The sequence below is a fragment of the Hemitrygon akajei genome, chromosome 2, assembly GCF_048418815.1.
Source record: "Hemitrygon akajei chromosome 2, sHemAka1.3, whole genome shotgun sequence".
NCBI classification, from domain to species: domain Eukaryota; kingdom Metazoa; phylum Chordata; class Chondrichthyes; order Myliobatiformes; family Dasyatidae; genus Hemitrygon; species Hemitrygon akajei.
In genome coordinates this window covers 182,822,964-182,840,834 of record NC_133125.1, presented here as the reverse complement: position 1 = coordinate 182,840,834, position 17,871 = coordinate 182,822,964, and the positions used below count along the sequence as shown (strand labels likewise).

General features: G+C 44.0%; 2 protein-coding genes across 2 annotated transcripts in view; both read right to left on the bottom strand.

Annotated features, from left to right (window-relative positions):
* The window catches only part of LOC140721541 (obscurin-like), a 241,912-nt gene that overhangs the window by 92,333 nt on the left and 131,708 nt on the right, over positions 1-17,871 (bottom strand). The gene's annotated exons all lie outside the window — the stretch shown is intronic.
* The window catches only part of LOC140738404 (uncharacterized), a 64,097-nt gene that overhangs the window by 13,260 nt on the left and 32,966 nt on the right, over positions 1-17,871 (bottom strand). Inside the window, exons 6-7 of the mRNA XM_073065661.1 lie at positions 17,571-17,645; positions 12,539-12,652 (exon numbers count right to left, since the gene is read on the bottom strand). Coding sequence (XP_072921762.1) covers positions 12,539-12,652; positions 17,571-17,645 — 189 coding nt within the window. The remainder of the gene's footprint in view (positions 1-12,538; positions 12,653-17,570; positions 17,646-17,871) is intronic.

The following is a 17,871-nucleotide window of genomic DNA, read 5'->3' as shown; positions in this document are numbered from 1 at the left end:
AGCAATGAACATTTTGCTGCAGTTTTCAACTTCTTACATGTGTCAGCAAGCTTTCTTTTGTTTAACAAGCACACAAGCAAGAATAGAAAACATTTCCGTTCAGTTGAAGGTCAAATCTGTGTGTACTTATCTCAAGTTTGACCCAGATTTGAGTATTTGTGCAGCAAAAGACAAGCACAGGTTTCATATGCTAGGCCTATATTTGTGCCTGATCATGTCACTTAGTAAGAAAATCTTTTTTCAAAGTCTTGTATAAAATTGTGTCTTAGGCTATATTGTTATTTATATAACATTGGCTTACAGTTTTCAGTAACTTTACTTTTCAACGTAGACAATAAATTTTCATGTTGTAAATAGCATTAATTAAAATCAATTTACAACCTTTATTTCAATTAAATTTCCTGTGCCTTAAGTCAGTTTACTAACTTACGTCAGTTATTTAACATAAATTTGTTATGTTTGCCTTATGAATTTTTAAAAATTATGAAAGGGAAAGGAAGAGATTAATTTCAAGAACGGTTAGCTAAACGTAACTGCCTGTTTTTTCAAGACAGGTTGGATAAAAAATTCATTCTCTATTCAAAACAAGGTTGACAATTAGTTTTGGATTATTATATATACAACATACTGATCACACTAACATACTGTGAGCTGTAGATATAATAATTTTTATCAGGAGATCATTGAGACTTGAAAATTAATTCAAGGGTTCCTCCAGAGCAACAAGTTTGAGAAAGGCTGATCTAGCCTGTGCGTGTTTGGAAGTTAAGCACTTGTGTGCCAAAGTGAATATAGATCTGAGTTAAGATGAGATGTATTTATTCAGATTTTTGTTGTTGTGTACAAGGTACAGGTTGGTGGGATTTTAATGTAGTTCGTATTGTTTTTTTTGAATTGTCACTACCATATTGGTTTAGTATATGTTGTTTTATTTATTTTCATACTGCATACGTAACGAGTTGATACACAAGTGTGTGGACCAAAGTTAAGCTTTTGATAGTTGCTTTCTGCATTAAAATATCACAACCAGATAAAGGAATTAAAGACTTGAAAAAGTATCTGTTGTTCTGAGTGTGTGTTCTTCCCAGGCTACAAACTTTGGTACCAGCAGTGGGGTAATTCCAAGCCAGTTTAGAGGGTTTTTGATTTTTGTTTACAGTACAATATACAATACATAACAGGGTAGTGGTGAAGGACAGGACAGTCGTTCCCGTGAGACGGTGTCACGTGGAGACCATGGTAGAGTCTTGATGCCGGGTTGGGACATCAGGGACTGAAGCCAGGATGTAGAACTGTGACGGTGATCCAGAGCAACTGCGGCCGTGAAGTCATTGTGTTTTCAGCAGGAGATGTCAGCAACCCCTTTTCCAGGCTTGTCTCAGAGACTTTTTAATGACTTGAGTTTTCATAATGTTACATTCAGAGGATGAGCAAACTGAACCTGATTTCAATGAACAAATTAGAGAGATGCATGGTCAGCATGAGGAAGCCATGGCAACTGTTGATAAATTAAGCAAAAGGTCCTATGTATACACTCCAAGGGAAAGACACATCGCCACATTTATGGGGGATGCTGAGAAAGATGGGAGGTCTGTTGATGACTTTATTGAAGAAATCGATCGTGTACTTCATGCTGGAAATTAGACTGACCAGGATCAGTATGATTTTGTTATGTCACTGCTCAGGGGTGCAGCTCTAGAAGAAGCACTGATGTGCAGTGATGACCAGGCTGATGACTTGTTCACCTGTCTCAGGGAGGCTTTCAGAGACAAGCATAGTGCACCCCAGCTGTTGCATAGCTTCTATAGTCACAAGCAGTGTGAGGGTGAAGACATAGAAGTTTTCACATACCCTAGCCCAAGCTCGTAACTTTCAACTGAACTGTTCCCCTGATGCTCTGGCCAATGAAAGTATGGTGCTCGGAGATCAATTTATAGACGGGATCAGAGATCCTTCCCCTGGAAGGGAGCTTCTCTGATTTGTGCGGAATAACCCTGGGTCCTCACAGTTAGAAGTGCGAGAGGAGGCTCATCTGTGGTTTTTAAGAGTCCTCAGGAAATGCAAAGACGCAGTCCGAGTATCAGGAAAAGATACTGAGCACAAACCTGCTGAATCTGTAGTTACCATTGTGGCTAGGAAGGCCACTGGAGATGTTGGGTGTGACCTGGGTCACTTAACACCCCACTGCCAGGTGGTCCTGTAGTTATTCCCATGCTCGTTGACTCTCGTAGTCGTACAGTACCAGTACAGGTTTTAAACCTCTCTCAAGAGGATGTATGGCTCTCACAAAGACCCGACTGGGTATACTGTCAAAGTTAGAGTGCGTAGATAGTGATCAGCAATGTGCTGTAAGATTTCAGTGGATCTCAGCTGGCATTGAACAAGTGACTGTTGGTGTAAAGCAGGAGAGTAGTAACCACAAGTTAAAGTCAATTCTAGACAAGCTCGACATTGGGGTAGTGAAGAACAACAAGCTCAGCTAAGAGTTTTACTGGCTAAGTACCTGAATATCTTTGCAGATGAAGATGAAGACCTTGGGTACACTGACAAGGTCAAGCATGAAATTCAGTTAATTGATGATGACCCTGTTTCACAGCCACACCACCGCGTTCCGCTCAATCAGTACAGTGAAGTGAAAGAGCAAAGCTCAAAGAAGGGTGTGATTCAGAAGAGCAATAGTGTGTATGCCTCACCTGTAGTGTTGCTACAGAAGGAGCAATAGTGTGTATGCCTCACCTGTAGTGTTGCTACAGAAGGAGCAATAGTGTGTATGCCTCACCTGTAGTGTTGGTACAGAAGGAGCAATAGTGTGTATGCCTCACCTGTAGTGTTGGTACAGAAGGAGCAATAGTGTGTATGCCTCACCTGTAGTGTTGGTACAGAAGGAGCAATAGTGTGTATGCCTCACCTGTAGTGTTGCTACAGAAGGAGCAATAGTGTGTATGCCTCACCTGTAGTGTTGGTACAGAAGGAACAATAGTGTGTATGCCTCACCTGTAGTGTTGCTACAGAAGGAGCAATAGTGTGTATGCCTCACCTGTAGTGTTGGTACAGAAGGAGCAATAGTGTGTATGCCTCACCTGTAGTGTTGGTACAGAAGGAGTAATAGTGTGTATGCCTCACCTGTAGTGTTGGTACAGAAGGAGCAATAGTGTGTATGCCTCACCTGTAGTGTTGGTCCAGAAGGAGTAATAGTGTGTATGCCTCACCTGTAGTGTTGGTACAGAAAGAGCAATAGTGTGTATGCCTCACCTGTAGTGTTGGTACAGAAGGAGCAATAGTGTGTATGCCTCACCTGTAGTGTTGCTACAGAAGGAGCAATAGTGTGTATGCCTCACCTGTAGTGTTGGTACAGAAGGAACAATAGTGTGTATGCCTCACCTGTAGTGTTGGTACAGAAGGAGCAATAGTGTGTATGCCTCACCTGTAGTGTTGGTACAGAAGGAGCAATAGTGTGTATGCCTCACCTGTAGTGTTGGTCCAGAAGGAGCAATAGTGTGTATGCCTCACCTGTAGTGTTGGTACAGAAGGAACAATAGTGTGTATGCCTCACCTGTAGTGTTGGTACAGAAGGAGCAATAGTGTGTATGCCTCACCTGTAGTGTTGGTACAGAAGGAGCAATAGTGTGTATGCCTCACCTGTAGTGTTGGTCCAGAAGGAGCAATAGTGTGTATGCCTCACCTGTAGTGTTGGTACAGAAGGAGCAATAGTGTGTATGCCTCACCTGTAGTGTTGGTACAGAAGGAGCAATAGTGTGTATGCCTCACCTGTAGTGTTGGTACAGAAGGAGCAATAGTGTGTATGCCTCACCTGTAGTGTTGGTCCAGAAGGAGCAATAGTGTGTATGCCTCACCTGTAGTGTTGGTCCAGAAGGAGCAATAGTGTGTATGCCTCACCTGTAGGATTGGTACAGAAGGAGCAATAGTGTGTATGCCTCACCTGTAGTGTTGGTACAGAAGGAGCAATAGTGTGTATGCCTCACCTGTAGTGTTGGTCCAGAAGGAGCAATAGTGTGTATGCCTCACCTGTATTGTTGGTACAGAAGGAGCAATAGTGTGTATGCCTCACCTGTAGTGCTGGTCCAGAAGGAGCAATAGTGTGTATGCCTCACCTGTAGTGTTGGTACAGAAGGAGCAATAGTGCGTATGCCTCACCTGTAGTGTTGCTACAGAAGGAGCAATAGTGTGTATGCCTCACCTGTAGTGTTGGTACAGAAGGAGCAATAGTGTGTATGCCTCACCTGTAGTGTTGGTACAGAAGGAGCAATAGTGTGTATGCCTCACCTGTAGTGTTGGTCCAGAAGGAGCAATAGTGTGTATGCCTCACCTGTAGTGTTGGTACAGAAGGAGCAATAGTGTGTATGCCTCACCTGTAGTGTTGGTACAGAAGGAGCAATAGTGTGTATGCCTCACCTGTAGTGTTGGTACAGAAGGAGCAATAGTGTGTATGCCTCACCTGTAGTGTTGGTCCAGAAGGAGCAATAGTGTGTATGCCTCACCTGTATTGTTGGTACAGAAGGAGCAATAGTGTGTATGCCTCACCTGTAGTGTTGGTCCAGAAGGAGCAATAGTGTGTATGCCTCACCTGTAGGATTGGTACAGAAGGAGCAATAGTGTGTATGCCTCACCTGTAGTGTTGGTACAGAAGGAGCAATAGTGTGTATGCCTCACCTGTAGTGTTGCTACAGAAGGAGCAATAGTGTGTATGCCTCACCTGTAGTGTTGGTACAGAAGGAGCAATAGTGTGTATGCCTCACCTGTAGTGTTGGTACAGAAGGAGCAATAGTGTGTATGCCTCACCTGTGGTGTTGGTACAGAAGGAGCCATAGTGTGTATGCCTCACCTGTAGTGTTGGTACAGAAGGAGCAATAGTGTGTATGCCTCACCTGTAGTGTTGGTACAGAAGGAGCAATAGTGTGTATGCCTCACCTGTAGTGTTGGTACAGAAGGAGCAATAGTGTGTATGCCTCACCTGTAGTGTTGGTACAGAAGGAGCAATAGTGTGTATGCCTCACCTGTAGTGTTGCTACAGAAGGAGCAATAGTGTGTATGCCTCACCTGTAGTGTTGGTACAGAAGGAACAATAGTGTGTATGCCTCACCTGTAGTGTTGCTACAGAAGGAGCAATAGTGTGTATGCCTCACCTGTAGTGTTGGTACAGAAGGAGCAATAGTGTGTATGCCTCACCTGTAGTGTTGGTACAGAAGGAGTAATAGTGTGTATGCCTCACCTGTAGTGTTGGTACAGAAGGAGCAATAGTGTGTATGCCTCACCTGTAGTGTTGGTCCAGAAGGAGTAATAGTGTGTATGCCTCACCTGTAGTGTTGGTACAGAAAGAGCAATAGTGTGTATGCCTCACCTGTAGTGTTGGTACAGAAGGAGCAATAGTGTGTATGCCTCACCTGTAGTGTTGCTACAGAAGGAGCAATAGTGTGTATGCCTCACCTGTAGTGTTGGTACAGAAGGAACAATAGTGTGTATGCCTCACCTGTAGTGTTGGTACAGAAGGAGCAATAGTGTGTATGCCTCACCTGTAGTATTGGTACAGAAGGAGCAATAGTGTGTATGCCTCACCTGTAGTGTTGGTCCAGAAGGAGCAATAGTGTGTATGCCTCACCTGTAGTGTTGGTACAGAAGGAACAATAGTGTGTATGCCTCACCTGTAGTGTTGGTACAGAAGGAGCAATAGTGTGTATGCCTCACCTGTAGTGTTGGTCCAGAAGGAGCAATAGTGTGTATGCCTCACCTGTAGTGTTGGTACAGAAGGAGCAATAGTGTGTATGCCTCACCTGTAGTGTTGGTACAGAAGGAGCAATAGTGTGTATGCCTCACCTGTAGTGTTGGTACAGAAGGAGCAATAGTGTGTATGCCTCACCTGTAGTGTTGGTCCAGAAGGAGCAATAGTGTGTATGCCTCACCTGTAGTGTTGGTCCAGAAGGAGCAATAGTGTGTATGCCTCACCTGTAGGATTGGTACAGAAGGAGCAATAGTGTGTATGCCTCACCTGTAGTGTTGGTACAGAAGGAGCAATAGTGTGTATGCCTCACCTGTAGTGTTGGTCCAGAAGGAGCAATAGTGTGTATGCCTCACCTGTATTGTTGGTACAGAAGGAGCAATAGTGTGTATGCCTCACCTGTAGTGCTGGTCCAGAAGGAGCAATAGTGTGTATGCCTCACCTGTAGTGTTGGTACAGAAGGAGCAATAGTGCGTATGCCTCACCTGTAGTGTTGCTACAGAAGGAGCAATAGTGTGTATGCCTCACCTGTAGTGTTGGTACAGAAGGAGCAATAGTGTGTATGCCTCACCTGTAGTGTTGGTACAGAAGGAGCAATAGTGTGTATGCCTCACCTGTAGTGTTGGTCCAGAAGGAGCAATAGTGTGTATGCCTCACCTGTAGTGTTGGTACAGAAGGAGCAATAGTGTGTATGCCTCACCTGTAGTGTTGGTACAGAAGGAGCAATAGTGTGTATGCCTCACCTGTAGTGTTGGTACAGAAGGAGCAATAGTGTGTATGCCTCACCTGTAGTGTTGGTCCAGAAGGAGCAATAGTGTGTATGCCTCACCTGTATTGTTGGTACAGAAGGAGCAATAGTGTGTATGCCTCACCTGTAGTGTTGGTCCAGAAGGAGCAATAGTGTGTATGCCTCACCTGTAGGATTGGTACAGAAGGAGCAATAGTGTGTATGCCTCACCTGTAGTGTTGGTACAGAAGGAGCAATAGTGTGTATGCCTCACCTGTAGTGTTGCTACAGAAGGAGCAATAGTGTGTATGCCTCACCTGTAGTGTTGGTACAGAAGGAGCAATAGTGTGTATGCCTCACCTGTAGTGTTGGTACAGAAGGAGCAATAGTGTGTATGCCTCACCTGTGGTGTTGGTACAGAAGGAGCCATAGTGTGTATGCCTCACCTGTAGTGTTGGTACAGAAGGAGCAATAGTGTGTATGCCTCACCTGTAGTGTTGGTACAGAAGGAGCAATAGTGTGTATGCCTCACCTGTAGTGTTGCTACAGAAGGAGCAATAGTGTGTATGCCTCACCTGTAGTGTTGGTACAGAAGGAGCAATAGTGTGTATGCCTCACCTGTAGTGTTGGTACAGAAGGAGCAATAGTGTGTATGCCTCACCTGTAATGTTGGTACAGAAGGAGCAATAGTGTGTATGCCTCACCTGTAATGTTGGTACAGAAGGAGCAATAGTGTGTATGCCTCACCTGTAGTGTTGCTACAGAAGGCTGATGGTAGCATAAGACTGTGTGTAGATTATCGGAGACTGAATCTCAGGACCAAATAGGACACGTTCCCGGCTCCCCTGTATTGATGAAAGTCCTGATGCCCTGGCGGGGAGCACAATTTTTCTCGACAATAGACCTCACGAGTGGTTACCACTAAGTAGTGGTAGAGGAGTGTGATAGGCATCAGACTGCTTTTCGTCCCCGTTTGCTCTATATGAATATCTTCACATGACATTTGGGTCTGCAATGGGCTGGTGACTTTTCAAAGACTCGTGCAGGCAACCATGAATCACTGAGTCTTCCAAATTATGCTTGTGTACCTGGATGATATTCTGATGCATTCACAGACTTTCCAGGGACACTTGGAGAGGCTTGACACTGTGCTTCAGCACCTCAAGGAAACTGGTCTGAAGGTGAAATTGGAAAAATGTCATTTTCTGCAGTGAGAGGCTAAGTTCTTAGGACACCAGATATCAACCAAGGGGATAGGCACAGATCCCGAGAAGGTCTCGACTGTTCAGCAATGGCCAGTACCATCTACAATCAAAGACTGAAGATCATTTATCAGCGTTTGCAGTTCTTATCGACGGCTCATTCAGGGATTCTCAAAGATTGCAGGTCCTCTGCATGATGTAGTGAATTTGTGTTTTAATGCAGGGAGTCCGAGTAAAACAAACCAGCTGTTAAAACAGTCTTGGACAGAAGAATGTCAAACTGCCTTTGACTTGCTCAAAGAAAAACCAGCCATTTCACCCATCCTCAGCTCTGCCGATTTCACACACCTTTTCATAGTGGAGACTGATGGCAGCATAAGACTGTGTAGATTATTGGAGACTGAATCTTAAGACCAATAATGATGCGTTCCCAGTCCCGTGTATTGATGAGAGTTCCCGCTCCCACGTATTGATCAGGCAGTGCAAGTGGTTACAGTATCATGTTTTTGAGGATGAGAAGCATGGGGAGTGTTATCAGCTTCTGCTACCTACCAGCTTGAGGAGTAAAGTGTTTGGGTATGTACATGACTCTATGGGCCATCAAGGCATAGAGTCTACTCCACACTTGTTGAGAAGCAGATGTTTTTGGGTGGACATGCACGAGGATGTGGCACGGTGGATCAAAAATTGTCCACATTGTGTGCTAACTAAGATGCCTCACCTTAAGATCTGTCCCCCCCATGAAATCATTCCTTGCTTCTCGGCCGCTCCGAGTTGTTGTTGTAGATTTCACTGTGTTTGAACCGGCAGCTGATGGGCGTGAGAATGTCTGAGTAGTCACAGACATTTTTACAAAGTTCACCTAAGCATTCCCAGCTCAGGATCAAAAGGCGGATACCACAGCAAAGGTGCTCTTGAGCGAATGGTTTATGAAGTACGGTGTTCCTGAGAGGTTGCATTCTGACCAGGACCGTGACTTCGAAAGTGAGGTCATAGCTGAACTCTGAAAACTCTACGGGGTAAAGAAAAGCCGTACTACACCCCATCGTCCTACTGGCAACACTCAGTGTGAGCGTTTCAACAGGACGATGTGTGATTTGTTGTGTACGTTGTCTCCAGAAAAGAAACGTAGGTGGCCAGAGCATCTACCTGAGTTAGTGTATGAGTATAATGTGACGCCTCACACCACCACCGGATATTCCCCTTATTACCGACCGTTCGGTGTTGATCACCACTTGCCAGTGGATGCCCTGCTGGGGTGAGAACAGTCTGTGGACAGGAAATATGACTGGTTAGCCACACACCAGAAACAACTGAGTGATGCTCATGCCAGAGTGAAGGAATACTCTGAAGAGAAGGCTGCAGAACATATTGCCTCACTGGGGGGTAAAATTCATTGTCATAAGATTGACGTAAATACACTGGTTTACCTCAGGAACAGGCCATTTGGCCGTAATAAGGTCCAGGATGCTTGGAAATCAACTGACTACAGGCTGGTGTAGGAACTAGACAACACATACACTGTGGAACCTTTGGAGGGAGGGCCTATCAGGAGGGTGAACAGGCCCTGTGAGAACCTTCCCACCCCAGCTCCTCAAAGGAGACTACAATCTCATGTCCCTGGGACACGAATCAGATTCTGAGGATTTAGAGAATGATGTGATATTGGTAGAAGATGTGTCAGAACAGGGTGTACAGAATCTTGACTCCAGCCTTGACAGCATATCTTCTGGAACTGTAAGAATGTCTGGAACTGAGACTGTAGCACCTGTGACTGATGATACAGGGTCAGATGTTGGTGGCCCTCCTGTTGTAGTATCCCACAGGAGTAAAAGAGTAAATGCTGGACAGCACTCTAACCCACATCACGAACCAAGGTCAGTCCGAGATGTGGCCTCCATAAGTCCTGCAGCAGTGTCACAGATACTGGCCGGTCGAGGTTCAGTTCCATTCAGAGAAGCAGTAAAAGAGGTTAAAAATACCTTTGCTTATCGGCTGAGTAGCGTGAGCCTGTACGTGTTTGGAAGTTAAGCACGTGTGTGTCAAAGTGAGTGTACATAAGGTAAGATGTATTTATTGATATATTCGATGTTGTGTACAAGGTACAGGGAAAGTGAGGTGCTAATGTTGTTTGTATTGTTTTTAGAATTTCCACTACTGCATTGGTTTTGTATATTTTGTTTAGTTTATTTTCATACTGCATATGTAACTAGTTGACACACAAGTGTGTGGACTGAAGTTAAGCTGAGATTGTAACAGCAGGAACTGTGCATTTCTTTAAATTCATTTTGTTGTTTTTCTTTTGATGCTCTCTTTCTGCATTAAAATATCTGAAATTGATAAAGGAATTAAAGACCCGAAAAGGTATTTGTTGACCTGAGTGTGTACTTTTTTATGGCTACAAAATAAATTGCTCTTGGGTTCCTGTTGACCTAAATTCCACCTTGTTTGTTTTCATCCACCCTGATGCAAACCAACATCCCCTTAGGCCCCCTTACGATGGCCCATTCTCCATTTTGGAATGGAGGGAAAAGACTTTTATCATTGATAAGAGGGATAAACCTGAACATATTTCAGAAGATCGCCTTAAACCCACCAAGATTTGGAGTATTCCACTGCCATGCCCCTGCCATCACCTCTGGACGAGCACAGGACCCGAGCCGGGCTGCTGATCCGAGCTTCAGACAGGCTCCCAATGCTGGTTTTAGTTAATTCCAGAGGGGCCTGTGTAGGGTAATGTGATTGGCAGAAATGTACATAATTCAGAACCATCCACATTGAGTTGGGGTTTCACTTTAAGAGGCTGGTCTGACGAGATGACATTATTATGTAAAGAGTTCTAGCGCATTTTGAGTGTTGGTTTGGGAGTTCAATGAAATGTGTTACGGGTTTCATTAAACATAAAATGCCTCACTTCATCTTATTTGTGAAAACCTACATTAATCCCTCATCTGAGTGTCTGCTGTGGTGGAGCCTCCATCTGCACTCCCTCAAATGAGAGATGCAAGTGTGGGTGTGTCCTCAGTGAAAAATGGCTTTAAGCGCCCATCGTCAGATCTGGCTGCACCCTATTCAGCATCATCAGGTCCTGCTCTCCTTCACCAATTGTTTATTCAAAGTCTATGCAGAAATGCAAAGAGAACCCCTAATTCACCACTGTTTCCACAATTCACCATGCTGAAATATTCTAACAATGTGCACTGAACCCGTGAATGGCTGGGATTCAGACTGTTCATCTGCCCCTGTAGCTTCCCTACTTCCCTTTGCCCACTGGACCAACCCTCCCAAATGTCCCTCGATGCCCTGGTGTTGAAATTGCATTGAGTCTGGATTCTATCCATTTCTTTTTCATGCTCAACCCTCCTTCTGTTAGATCCTGTTCATCACCAACCTCCTCTCCTGGTTCCAATGTTAATGCCATTGCTAATAGTTCCCTCTCCTCAGGTATTGTTCCTCACCCTTTCACATCTCCCATCACCAGCTCTGTGCACAAAACAAAAGGCAAGACCCCACTTTCCTTACCACATGGAAAGAGGCCATTCAGCCCATCTATGCCAGTTCACTCAGCTGTCCATTCCTGATTACTTCTCCTTGAAACCATTTCTCTCCACATCTACATCATGTCTATCACATTTATGCTACTGCAATTGACAGAAACCAGGTAACCTAGCAACCCATCTTTCTGGGATCTGTGCCCATGAACATTGAGAGTTGTCAGTTCCTCTCCATGCCTTAGTCTTCTGTTTACTGTTTGTTCCTTTGCCTAGTTTGCCCTCTCCAAAAGCACTGCTGTAAACATTTCCAGACTGAATTCCATTTCCTCTTTTCTGTATCCAAGGAGACCGGTGATATCTTCCTGTGACCCAGACCTTTCTTCTTCACTGTCAACCAAACTGCTGATATTGTGATCAACAGGAAACTTCCTGATCGTGTTCCTCAATTCAAGTTCAAATCATTGACCTGAACCTTAAACAACAAGGGACCTGTTACTGATCCCTGCTTAACTCACCACACATGGCCCTCCAGACACTGAAACTCCCATTGATCCTCACTGTTTGCTTCCTCCCTCTGAACCAGTTTTTATTCCAACACCATCTTTTCTTGGATCCCATAGACATTTAGTTTCTTGAGTACGCCATGAGGAACTTTAACAAAACTTTGCTAAAATCCATGTCATGAGGAGGGGCTTTACCACTCTCTCACCTCCCCTTCATCAGGATTAATGAGCAACTTTCAAGTTATTGTCATTCAATACCATCAAATGAGACCACTTTCCTCTGGATTAATGTTCACAACACAGTACATGTAACTCACGTGCATAACACAAAGTAATATCACCACAAATAAATTAACCAATAACAAGGTGCAGATATTATCATGGGGGATGGGGGTGGGGGTTAGACCCAATCTCCTCAGGGAATGGAGATGCTGCTCTGCTTTCTTATCCAAAGAGGTGGTGATGAGGGATGATGTGAGATTATCTGTTACGTGCACTCTCAGAAACTTGGTGCTCTTAACTCTCTCCATGGAGGAGCCACGTGTGTGTAGTGAGGAGTGGTCCCTCACTCCTCACCTCTACATCACGAGTCACATCACCTTTGACAACATAATGTGCGTAACACAATTGAGTTGAGACATTTTACCCTCAAGTACCATCTCTGACGCAAGGTCAGAGGTGACTCTGGAATCGTTCCAGCAGTGGTGTCACTGTGAAACACCACTCCACAACTGGGCAAAAATACAGGGGAATTTCATCCCTCATGTCTCAAGGACCCAGAGTGGTGGGGGGGGGGGTGATTTTTCTTTTAAAATTAACTGCAATTTCCTTGGAGAGATGCCTGAAGTTTAAACACAAGTGTAGACAATAACATTTACCTCCATACTGAAATGCTTTCCACCAAAGAATCAGAAATGAAATAAAAGCCACTGGAAGCAACACCACCATTGTGATTGACGCAGCAAATGTGACAGTGTCCTCGCTGTAAAAACCTGCAATTACAAATACATTCAAATCAGCAAACATGCAACAATACACCAGAAAAATGAGCAGGAGAGCTGTCAATTGTTGCCACAACCAATTTGTTCCCCTTATCTCCTGCAGGGAAGAGATGTGCTCATCACTGCCCAGTCTTGTCAACCTTGACTTCTGGTCTGCACCAACTGACTCTACCTGCTGTGCTGGGTGAACAAGCCACTGATTTGTTACACTGGCCAAGAACGGACTGACTCACTCACTCTTCCTCAGTCAGTATTTCCCTGTTACCTGCTGCCAATATTCTGCACTGGGTGCTCCTTCTGGTGTTGAGACAGCCAAATTTTGATGAGCTCACTATCAGAAGCCCCTGCCTCTCCTCCATCCCTTCCTCTCATGGGCCACTCTCCTGTCCGATTGGATTCATTTGTCAGCCATTTGCCTTTTGCACCTATTACCTCCCAGCTTCTCACTTCACCCCTCCCCCACCCACCTACCTCCCCGTCCACATGGCTTCACCTTTCACCTTGTACTCTTCCCCCTCCCCCCACATTCCTATTCTGGCTCTTTCCCCTTTCTTTCTGGTCCTGATGAAGGGTAGCGCGAAACATCAACTCTTTATTCCTTTCCATAGATGCTGTCAGACCTCCTGAGTTCCTCCTGCATTTTGTGTGAGTTTCTCTGGATTTCCAGTATCTGCAGAATCTCTTGTGTTAAGGACCACAATCCATTGTTCTTTTGCAAGAAGATAATAAACACAAGAAAATAAGAGGGGAGTCGGTCACTCAGCTCCTTAAACCTGCCCCACCATTCAATACAATTGGAGCTGATCTGCCTCAGGCCCCATCTCCTCTTCTGTCCCAGTCCCACACAATCCCGAATTCCCCAATCTTTCAAATATTTATCCATCTCCTCTTCTGTTCCAGTCCCACACAATCCCGAATTCCCCAAACTTTCAAATATTTATCCATCTCTCTAAATACCTCCCAAATGCTTGTGGCGGGAAAAGCCACTCATCCCAGGAATTACTCATATGGATCACTTTTGGACTGCCTGCAGTGTCAGTGCAATTGTGTTTAAACAAGGGGACCAGAACTGTGCACAGTATCAAGCGGGTCTCCAACACTCTGCACAACTGTAACAGTACTTCCTCATTTCTAAACTCCAAATCCTTATACGTCACCCCTGTTCCTAATTATTGCTGCACCAGATCTTTTGTGATTCCTTTACAAGAACATCTTGATCCCTCTGCAATTCACTCATTTACAATTCCTCTCCATTGACATTACAGTCTGATTCCTCTTACTCAAGGGCCCCACCTCACACTTTCCTGTATTAAACTCCATGTGCTGAGTTAACACCCACTCATTGACAGACAGATAGACTTTATTGATCCCGAGGGAAATGGGGTTTCGTTACTGTCGCACCAACCAAGAATAGTGTAGAAATATAGCAATATATAACCATAAATAATTAAATAATAATATGTAGATTATGCCCAGTGGATATAAGTCCAGGACCAGCCTATTGACTCAGGGTGTCTGACACTCCGAGGGAGAAGTTGTAAAGTTTGATGGCCATAGGCAGGAATGACTTCCTATGACGTTCAGTGTTGCATCTCGGTGGAATGAGTCTCTGGCTGAATGTACTCCTGTGCCTAACCAGTACATTATGGAGTGGATGGGAGTCATTGTCCAAGATGGCATGCAACTTGGACAGCATCCTCTTTTCAGACTCCACCGTCAGAGAGTCCAGTTCCACTCCAACAACATCACTGGCCTTACGAATGAGTTTGTAATGATAGGATATCTATTGATATCCTTTTGTACAGTCCGAATTTCCTCATTGGATCAATGGTGCTTTTAGATATTGTTATGTACCCCTAGGGTTCATTTTTTTTCTGTGGTCTGTCACTTTAAAATGCCAAAAGAATTGAGACTAACTTTTGTTTTTTTTGGATTTCTACTGACTGCAGAAATGCTGGGTTGCTATGGTGAGCAGTGATTGTTCATACAAGTGGCAGCTTGTTTTGAATAAGCAAGGTCAGGTGATTCCTCTTATAGACACAGAGACACACAAACACACACAGTTAGAGTCAAGATGGATTCCGTCAATGAAAGACACCAGTGAGTTTAAACTTTCAGTGGCCCAAAAGGGGTGAGTTAAGATCGATCCCGAGTATTTGACATATGACTCTCACAAGTTTTCTGCAACTAGAACAAGTTTGCAGGAATGGAAGAGAGGAGAAGAAGGTTTGGAACAGAAGAAGCCTAGTGACAAAGACATCGCTGTTTGGACTCTCTCTCTAAGTAGCCCCTAAGGGTGAGTTGTTTCCATTCAGCTATGGAAGTGTGATTGTCACTTAGTTAATCTACAGGAGTGGGTTCTCTGGTGAGGGGAAACCTTTGTGAGTACCACATGTTTATTTACCCTTTGTCTGGGTGTGGTATTTCACTGAAGAAAGGCACCCCTGTGGTAAATCACTGTTGGAGTTATTTCGTATGTCATGGAACTGGATATGTCGCTAGTTCGAGCCTTGGCTGAGGCTGCGTGTCCGTCCTTGAGCAAGGCACTTAACCACACATTGCTCTGCGATGACACCGGTGCCAAGCTGTATGGGTCCTAATGCCCTTCCCTTGGACAACATCGGTGGCGTGGAGAGGGGAGACTTGCAGCTTGGGCAACTGCCGGTCTTCCATAAAAAAAACACCTCGCCCAGGCTTGCACCCTGGAAACTTTCCAAGGTGTAAATCCATGGTCTATCGAGACTAATGGAGGCCTACACACTACGTAGATACTAATAAATAGTGTTTTGTTTCTAGCAAAACCAGACTCCAGGTGTGTTCCATTTCTGCTGGTTCTTTTAACTCATTCCGGAGTACGTAACAATATTTACTACTTAGAATCTATCAGCTCCGTGTTTAATAAAAAAAAATGTTGGAAACACACAGCAGTTTGTGTAGCATCTGTGGAAGGTGAAACAGAAGTCGTGGTCCGGGTAGGTAGGAAGAGTGAAAAGGTTCTGCAAAGTGAGTTCAGGAGTTCGGTGCTAAGTTGAAGCAGAACTTCCAGGTTGTGATCTCAGGATTGCTACTCAGGCCACGTGCGAGTGAGGCCAGAAATACGAAGTTTATACAGTTTAACATATGGCTAGGGAGTTGGTGTAGGAGGGAGGGCGTCAGATTCTTGGAACATTGGGCTCTCTTCCAGGGAAAATGGAACCTGTACAGAAGTCACAGTTTGCACCTGAACTGGAGGGAGACTAATATCCGAGTGGGAAGGTTTTTGAGTGCTGCACGGGGTTGAGGAGAAGTTGTTAAACTGGAGTTGCATCTGGATGGGAACCAGAGTGTCAGAACAGATAGTGGAGAGGTTGTGGGGACAGACGGGAATCAAAAGGTTGAGCATTGTGTGACTGATGTCCTGAGCTGTGTATACTTCAATGTAAGCAGTATTATAAGAAAGGCAGATGAGCTCACAGCATGGATCAACACCTGGGAATATGGTATTGTAGCCATTAGGGAGACTTGGTTGCAGGAGGGGCAGGACTGGCAGCTCAATATTCTGGGGTTCCGTTGTTTTAGACACAATGGAGCGGGAGGGATTAAAGGAGGAGGGGATATTTTACTATTCAAGGATAATATCCTGGCAGTGTTCAGTCAGGCCAGACTGGAGAACTCATCTAGTGAGGCATTATGGTGGAATTGAGGAATAAGAGAAGTGTGAACAAGTTAATGGGGCAAATTACAGATTACACGAAAATCTGTGGGATTTAGAGGAACAAATTTATGGAGAGATCACAGAGTGTTGCAAGAAATATAAGGTTGTTATAGTTGCTGATTTTAACTTTCAATATATTGACTTGGACTCCCATAGTGTCAAAGGTCCACACTGGATAGAGTTTGTCAAATGTGTTCAGGAAATTTTCTTAATCAGTACTAGAAGTCCCAACGAAAGAGTGTGTGATACTTGATCTGCTGTTAGGGAATGAGATAGGAAAGGTGACAGAAGTGTGTGTAGGAGAACACTTAGCATCTTGTAATCGCAATGTCATTAGTTTTGAAGAAAATATGCAGAAAGATAGGTCTGGTCTGCAAGTTAAGATTCTAAATTGGAAAAAGGCCAATTTTGATGGTATAGGAGAAGATCTAGTAAGTGTGGATTCAGACAGGATTTTTTCTGGCAAATGTGCACTTGGTAAGTGGGAGGTCTTCAAAAATAAAGTTTTGAGAATACAAAGCCTGTCTGAATAAAAGGTAAAGATAACAGGTGTGGGGAACTTTGGTTTTCAAGAGATATTGAGGCCTTGTTTAAGAAAAAGAAAGAGGTACATTGCAGGTACAGGCAGGTAAGAACAAATGAGGTCCTTATGGAGTATAGGAAATGAGAGAAGAGTTAAGAAAGAAATCAGGAGGGTGAAAAGAAGGCTTGAGGTTGCTTTAGCAGACGAGGGGAAGGAGAATCCTGAGGGATTCTACAGATATGTTCAGAGCAAAAGGATTTCAAGTGACAAAATTGCTTCTCTGGAAGATCAGAATGGTAATACATGTGTGGAGCCAAAAGTGATAAAGGAGATCTTAAATGCATATTTTACATCTGTATTTACTCAGCAGACAGACACAGAGGCTATAGAAGCAAGGCAAAATGGCATCAACTTCATGGACTCTATACAGACTACAGGCAGTAGATCATTGCCTGTCTGAAATTTTGTGTGGCCAGATGTTCTGAACAGAGATTTAAACTAAAATGGACATTCAGATATTTTAAACCTCCAGCAGGTTGCCCAGTCCTTAGCTGTGGGGCCAAGGACTGTATGTGTTTGTGGTCCAGATGAAGCAGCTCACAATGTTCTGACAGAGACACTTCATTCTATCCCTCTGCTCAGTACCAAGTACATCATTTCATGTAAATACAGAATTATGTTCGAGCACTTACCTGAAATCGAATTGCTGACAGAAATGCCAAGTAAGAACATCAGGTTAAAGAAACTAGTTTGGAAGAACATCCAACCTAAAACAAATAAATAAAAACCATTTGAAATTCTCAGAATCAGAATTCAGACTCAGGTTAATCATTACTGACATACATCATGAAATTGGTTGTTTTGTGGCAACAGTACAGAGCAATAAATAAAATACACTATAAATTACACTGAGATGTATAGTTGTGAAAGAGAGAGCAAAAATATCAAGATTGTCTTCACGGGTTCATGGACCGTTCAGAAATCTGATGACAG